Source organism: Chrysochloris asiatica, unplaced genomic scaffold (genome assembly GCF_000296735.1).
Source record: "Chrysochloris asiatica unplaced genomic scaffold, ChrAsi1.0 scaffold00013, whole genome shotgun sequence".
NCBI classification, from domain to species: Eukaryota; Metazoa; Chordata; class Mammalia; order Afrosoricida; family Chrysochloridae; genus Chrysochloris; species Chrysochloris asiatica.
In genome coordinates, this window is record NW_006408531.1 from 1,650,565 (window position 1) to 1,658,927 (window position 8,363).

Sequence of the window (8,363 nt, forward strand, 5' to 3'; positions counted from 1 at the left end):
AAAAAAAAAAGTCATGCTTTTCTTACAGTTTTTCATACATGAGGCTAAATCAAAGGTATTGATATATCAATCATAGAAACCTTTATTAATAAAAATATCAAAACATTTTGTTTCTTATAGACCTTCATCTTGGTCTACATGCTTCTGAAGGCAGGCTTTCCATATGACACTATAGGATTTGAACCGCAAGGTGGGCAATACAAACCCACCAGCTGCTCCTTGGAAACCCTGTACAGGATTACTATGGGTCAGAACCAACTCAAAAGCTCTTAATACCAACCCTTTCCTAACGAATTCTGTGCTCTTGGATTCATACCACATCAACATAATAGTTTTGGCATCCTCAAGGGATTCATATCATGTTTCTTTTAAATGTTGAGCTTTGTAAATAAAATAAAAAGTCTAGAGATCAGGACTGTAGAATGAAGGGAGTGAGGCTTCCCAATGTATGACAGGCCCTGCTATCTCAAAGAATGAGCAGGCACTTTTGGAAAATAATTCTTCAGCACAACTTTCCTGGCCTTTTTCTCACCAATACAGCTTCCATTATCTTAAACTTTCTTTATAATAAACCCTCCATGATCACACTTTGAGAAAATGGAATCCCACTGCTTTGAACTTAACTGGCCAAGCAGATTCTGTGAGAAGCCACCATTTTGACTGGACCTTTTGTTGAAGGCACCTTAATGAGACTAAGACAAGTATATTACAGAGAGAGCTTATCTGCAGCCAACTATTGATCACGGAGGAATGCTGACGTGCATTTTGTCTGGAACAAGCACACGCATGTATGAAAAGTGGCAATACTTTTTTACTGATCCTTGTATTAAATTAACTCTGAAGAAGGCTAACTGTGCCGAAGTTAGATGATACAAAGATCCAACTCAGTAGGAGAACTTGTTTACTCATATATATTTTTAAACATGACATAAATCACTTGGCAAATCTCACATTCACACTTATCAAATATTCACATTTGGATCTGCTCTACCATGTTTGGCAGATTATCTGGGTAAACATTACTGATAGAAAAAGAGTACCAGAAAAGAAACAGGAGTACACCACAGTTCTGAAAATCTCTTGGAACCAACCTTTTCATCTTCATCACTGGACTCCAAGTGTTTCTCCACAATATATAACATATTTTGTATGTCATTTTCTAATCTGTCCAAATCAGAGGCAGACGCAACAGCTTCACAAGTGTCTGTGCTCATCATGTATTCGTATGACGATGGACCCTGGTCAATCAGCAACTGTAGAGGGAAAACAGCTCTCCTGAAAGATATCTGTAGTCTGACTTTCCATCATGTAGAGGAGTGAGGTGTCAAGAAATGAACATTCATGTGAATTTCATTTAATTTCATGTGCTCATACAGCAGTGGCTTTATGAACTTAAGCTTCTCTGAATGATTCATTGTCTCCAAACTCTAGCCAGAGGTGTGTGTGGCGTTCAGTTGATGTGACTACCTGGAATGCCATTTGGAAGATTCTGAGACCTCCAGTGAACGGAGTATGAAGTCATGATCTGAAAGTCATCATTGTTGCAGATATACAGACCAAGCATACAGGCACACTCTGCAAACTGTCTCCTTGGTTAACGTTTCCTGGAAGGTCCCTTGGATTTTGATACTCAAACTTTATAAACCAAAACCCAAATCCATTGTTTTCAAGTAAACGCCAACCCAGAATGGCTTCATGTGTTATAGAGTAGAATTGTTGAGTAAGGTTTTCTTGTCTGTAATCTTTAGAGAAACAAAACCACCTATCCCTTCTTTCATGGCACAGCTGGGTGGGTTTGAACCACTGACATTTAGCTTCATGGGTCTTGGTGTTAAGTGCCACCAAATTGGTTCTGACTCATAGTGACCCTAACTGCTGGCCCTGAGGATAGCAAGTCAGTGCTTATCCAGACCAAAAGATAGAAGACATTATTTACAGAGATGTTGGTAATTTTGTTTATTTGTACTTCCTCTCACACCACACGTGGAACTTGTACATTATTTTTAATACCAAAGGGTATAAAACAACCAAACCCACTTTTGTCTAGTGGATGCTGACTCCTAGAGACCCAAAGTATAACTCCTCCATAGGGTTTCAAATCATTACAGGAGTAGATAACCTAATCTTTCTCCCACAAAGAGGCTGGCGGGTTTGTAACACCAACCTTTTGGTGAGTGGGCAAGCACTTAATAACTGTGCCACCAGGTTCCTATACCAAAGAAAACCTCTCATAAACTTATTGAATTGAGTTTAGGCAAGGAGATAAAGTCAAGGCAAAAGAAGGCAAAGGTTATGAAAAATGTGATAGTTTTGATTAGATTATGAATAATCTACACATAGCCACAGCCTGACAAAGATCGTTTGGTCTGTTGTATTGTATATTTCAAATTAAAGAAAGGTCAGATAACATTTACCTCCCCAAGAAAAAGGATCCTTCCTCCAGGATAAATAGCTTCAGTGCACAACTCTCGAGAGGCTAGATTAACTCAATACTCAAAAAACACCATGCTATAGGTTGAGTCCTAGTGTGGTGCTGTAGTATAAGCACTGGACTGCTAACTACAAGGTCAGTGGCCTAAACCTACAAGTGGCTCCTTGGAAACCCTATTGTTGTTGTTAAGTGCCGTTGAGTCGATTTCAACCCATAGCGACCCTGTATAAGGTTTCTAAGGGGCAGCTGGTGAGCTTGAACCGCCAACCTTGCAGCTCAAACAACTTTGCACTCTGACGCACTAGCCCAAAGAGCACACAAAGACTCTGGAAACCCTCTAGAGGGTCGCTATAAGTCAGAACTGGCTTGATGGCACTGACCACAACAACATAGGCACTGCTGAAGGCGGCGCTGTTCTGCTAATCATTGACTGCTAACTGCAAAGTCAGGAGTTCAAACCTACCATCCAGTTCTTGGGAGAAAGATGAAGCTGTCTGCTTCTGTGAGGATCTGCAGTCTTGGAAAATCCTAAAGAGCAGTTCTGTCCTGTCCTAGAGAGTCACTATGAGTCAGAACCAACTTGATGGCTATGGGTTGGGTTGGGTTTTCATATGGGCACCACTGGAATTGTTAAAGACTCAGAATCCTCCATGAAAATAAATGCCTGAGTTTAGATAACCCCCAAAATCTGCTAAGTTTTTCCCCAGAAAATCATCAAAAGGTTTTCATCTTTACAACTCAACATTTTCTGAGCATGCACTATATGTCTGGCCTCGAGAACACTGCACACAAAATGTTCTGTGGACCCAAATGAAACAGGTTAACAAGAGAGAGGAAAATAACAAAAGCACAAAGAACACTTTTTTTTTCCTTAAAAGGAAAACTCTTTTTATCTTTTTACTTAAATTTATAAAATGTCTTTTAAAATTTATAAAATCAGAAATGGTCTTAGTGCATCAGGTCTAAATTGAGACATGAGTGTTGCTGTTGTCAAGTGCCGTCGAGTCGATTCCAACCCATAGCGACCCTGTATAGGGTTTTCATGTAGCAGCTGGTGAGCTTGAACCACTGACCTTGTAGTTCAAATGGCTTTGCAGTCTGCAGCATTAACCCACAGCGCTACACCAGGACTCTGAGACATGAATAACACCTTTTAAATTTGTCAACTCATAAAATACAAAAAGGAAGCTAATGCTTTCAGTATCGGTAGCATGATAAACTACAACTATAAAATGATGAGATAAGACTCAAGTTTAGGTTGTAAATTATTCTCAGTATCCCAGAGTCAATTTTAACTCCAATAGAGTCTTTGAAACCTTTTCTTAACTGGACTATTGTCCCCAGTACAAGTTTCTATTTTTGGCTCCTTTCCATGTACAATCACAGATAAACAAGGGACAAATATTCCACCCAAAATACATGGTGGGATCAAAATTTTAATTTTAAAAGTTTGAATGTATACACTATGTAGTCATATAGCATTTAAACACATACACATAGGAAAACGGTATTCGATATGAATAAAAATAAAATTACTCACTTTGGCACTTTTGATATGTTGAGACACCTTTTCAAAGTTTCTGTTCAGTTCTGCCAATTTTGGTTCTACGAGCTCTGTCCTAGAGCCTCCACGTGCATTCATTAGAACAATGGCTTGGCCACGGACATTTTCAACTTGGAGATTAGCATCATCCAGCTCAGATACTAACCGCTAGTTTGAAGAGAACACAAAATTATGGCCTGGGAAAGCTGAAATCAAGCATGAGTTGTTGTTACATGCCTTCAAGTCACTTCCTACTCCTAGTAACCCTGTATAGGATTTTCGAGAAGCAGCTGTTGGGTTTGAACTGTCAACCTTGTGGTAAGCAGTCCAGTCCTTATCCTACAGAATCCAGACATGGGTATAGTGCTTTAAATAATGTCTGATCACCAGTTGCTCCTCGGAAACCCTATACAAGGTTACTATGGGTCGGAACCAACTCGACAGCACTTAACAACACCAATCCTAGTGAGACTTTATCAACTTCAACTTGAACCAGAGCTGTTTACATAAGACTTAATATCGACCTCAATATATGTTCTTCTCCTATGGTGTGTGGAATGAGAAGAACATATTCACAAGTTAACTCAAAAATCCACAAGAGAAAAGACTGCAGCAAAATGATCCCACCCCGGGAGTTGTGCAACTGATTCATCCATACTTGATACCTTCACAATTTCTTCCTGTTTACGTGCTGGCTTTTTTTCAATCTCATCCAACAGAGCTTCAGCTTGATAAAGCCAGGTACTTATGTGAGCAACATTTCCATCAAATATTTCCAGCTGGTTTTGATGATTCTACAAAGTAATTAGTGAAATGTTGATACAATCATAAAGAAATATTTAACATAACATTAGAAGAGACTTTAAAAGGCTTTCAAAGAGCAAAACTGCATGTTGAAATACCAGGTTTTCACATTCCTGCAAACCTCTTCCCCAGTGAATAAAACTCATTCCTACAAATGCTAACTATTTTTAAACTTATTTGATTTAGACTTCAGTACAATTAAAAAGTTGGAGAATAATACAATATTTTTTTTTTTTACTTCACCTCTATCTCACTAGTATTAACTCATATTTTAAATGATCTGATTGTTGTTGTTGTTGTGATGTGCCGTGGACCCTGCACAGGGTTTCCGAGGTTGTAAGTCTTTACGGGAGCAGAACGCCTCATCTTTCTCTCGTGGAACAGATGGTATTTTCAAACTGCTGACCCTAAAGTTAGCAGCCTGATGCGTAACCACTACACTACCAGAGCACCTCCTCTATAACTATATATATATATATATATATATATATATATATATATATATATATATTTTTTTTTTAATTCATGTAAGGAAGTAACAATATTACTAAAACATTGATTAAATGAAGAAAATGAAAAGATAAGCAAAAGATGAGAAAATTATCTGCAAAGGAAGTATCTGATAAAACTCAACAATAATGAAACATGCAGCCCCATTAGAAAATGAGCAAAAGACCTGAAGAGACACCTGAACAAAGAAGACACACAGAAAAGATGCTCAGTATCATATACCATTATTACTGTTGTGTGCCGCCAAGTGGATTCCAATTCATAAAAACCAACAGCACACACTAGAACTGCCCCACTAGGACTTCTTCAGCTGAATCTTTCTGAAAGCAAATTGCAACATCTTTCTCCCACAGAGCAGCTGATGGATTCAAACCAACAACCTTCCTGTTGACAGCTGAGCACTTAACCACTGTGCCACCAAGGCTCTTTCATATGTCGTTGTTGTTGCTAAGTGCAGTTGAGTACTGGGTTCCTAAGAAGTGGCTGGTGGATTCGAACTACCAGCCTTGCCATTAGCAGTGCAGTGCTTAGCTTGATTCAGTGCCTCACCAGGAGACCATTGTTGTTATTAACGGAGACAGTTTCGACTCAGAGCCACCCTGTATAGGGTTTCCAAAGAGTAGCTGGTGAGTTTGAAGCACCGACCTGTAGCTCACAGTCCAGTGCTTATCTTATGAAGCCACTGTGCTCCTGTGAACTCCATTAGGGAACAGCAAATTAAAACAACAATGAGGCACTATATTACATGCCTATAGGAATGTCTAAAATCCAAAACACTGAAAACCCTGTATGTAGCAAGGATGTGGAGCCACAGCGATTGTTAAAATACTAAAGTATATATTTCTGTGTATATCATGAATATTTTATTCCTTAATAAAGACATTGCGAGCACGCTCTAGTTAGCATTTTTCCAAAGGACAAATAAAATGTATTCTAAACTACTTTACAAGCAGGAAATTATTCTGATGCACAGAAAATACAATTTGGGAGTTCTGATCAAAGATGTATCACTTTTGAAAAAGAAAGAAGACAATTTCGTTAGTACACTTTTGACAAACGTACCAGGAGGGTGCTGCACCAGTCCTCAGTCCAGGTGCGGACACGGCTCCACCCAGCATTAAGAACACAGAGCCGCTCTTCTAGAACATTCTCACTGCCCTCTACCAAGTTCTGCAGGGCAGCACTACTCTCTGTGATGGCATTTAAGTCAGCTTTTTTCTTTTCCAGATCCTTCAGAACATTCTAGAAAATAAAAAGTGATATTCCACTTATCTGTCAGAACATTACAAAAGTTTACACAATCTTCATTTTTTCAAACTTCTCTTCCAGATAAACGTAATCGTTCAGGACCCCACAGATAGCATACAATATGTCAACCCCACTGTGATGAAGTCAATCCCGACTCATAGTGATCCTACAGAACAAAGCAGAACGGTCCCATAAGGCCCTAAGGATGTGAATCTGGACAGACTCGGCCAGCCACAGCTTTCTCCCACAGAGCGGTTTGTGGGTTCAAACCATCGACCAGTTAACAGCTGAGCACTTACCCACTGAGCCTCCAGGGCTCCTTACAACATGTCAAGGGTTTACAAAACTCCAGAACTTATGTTCCTAATGAAATACTTATGTTCATGATGAAAATTTAAAATGTCAATTATACCAGTATCACAGAACATAACAAGCTCAAATGTAGAAAATTTTAATTATTTTATTTAAGTACAAATTCTATTTGTTACACACATTCGCCAATTATCTTCATCATGCTTCTAAACATAAAGAAACCATTTCATTTTCAGTAACTAAAAGCTGACCAAATAAAAATAACACAGAATTTACAAGTCTAAAAAGCTTTGCAATGAATTTCTCCTAGATTGCAATAAGGAATTACTGATAAATTCTATATTTAAGTATAAGGATTGTATCCTATAATCAGACAACTAAACATATAATCTGCTATATAAACATTACATACAATATTTCATCTTTAGTAAATCTTAGGAGAACTATCAAGTCTCAGCTGCCACTTGCAACTCTCCTAATCTGCAAAGAAAATACTTTGATGACTTGATTGTAATCTTATTACACATTCCTTAGTTTTATCAGGCAAACAGGCAAAGAATTATAGAGGAGATATCAGGTATCATAATTGAGCTACAAAGCATTTTCAATCAAAACCCAACATATATATATATGTATATATCAAACCAACTTGTGCTTCATCTTTGTCAAAGCAACATTTAAACCAAAAATTTCAAGGAGCTCAACTTTTTAATTAAAACTCAAATCATTAAGTCACATTTTGGAAGGCATAAAAAATGGCAAATTCAAAAGTGAGCCCAGGTTTAAACATTTACTTGGCTATGTCAATAAATGGTATATTTCCTAAGGCACTCAAGTACCTATTTCAAGAATTATTCTCCAGCAGAAGAAAAATACAATACCCATAACTATGTTCTCTGCAACTAAGACTTCCTGTATTCCCTCAGAGACCACAAATTGATCAACTAGTTTAGTCTTTAATAACTACAAGCAATTAAATTTAAATAGCACACACACTATTTAAATTTATATGCTAACATATATTACTGTACAGAAAATAACTGTACTCAAAATAATGCTAGTTTAAGTTCAGGTATGGAAATGCTATTGAAGTTAATAGCATTTTACATCATTTTTAAGAGAAAATGCATTAAAATATTGTTACAGATGCAAGTTCCTTAAATCTGAATACACAAAGTTGAAAAGATGGGTGATTATACTATAGACTGATGTTTCATTTAACTTGCTTTTTTGAAGAGAATGTGCTGTGAAGTGATGATTATTACATATATATGGTGGTGGTGGTGTGCCATGGAGTGGGTTCCGACTCATAGAGACCCTGCACAGGGTTTCCGAGGCTGTAAACCTTTACGGGAGCAGAAAGCCTCATCTTTCTCCCACAGAATCGTTGGTAAGTTTCGAACTGCTGACTCATAACGACTATGTTACATATATATATGTGTGTGTGTGTGTGTGTGTATATATATATATATATATATATAGAGAGAGAGAGAGAGAGAGAGAGAGAGAGAGAGA

At 37.8% G+C, this 8,363-nt stretch overlaps 1 protein-coding gene across 1 annotated transcript in view; it reads right to left on the reverse strand.

Moving 5' to 3' along the window:
* UTRN (utrophin) overlaps positions 1-8,363 on the reverse strand; it is a 574,637-nt gene that overhangs the window by 425,887 nt on the left and 140,387 nt on the right. Inside the window, 4 exon segments of the mRNA XM_006834702.1 lie at positions 1,092-1,253; positions 3,972-4,142; positions 4,640-4,768; positions 6,351-6,530. Of these exon segments, the coding sequence (XP_006834765.1) occupies positions 1,092-1,253; positions 3,972-4,142; positions 4,640-4,768; positions 6,351-6,530 (642 nt within the window).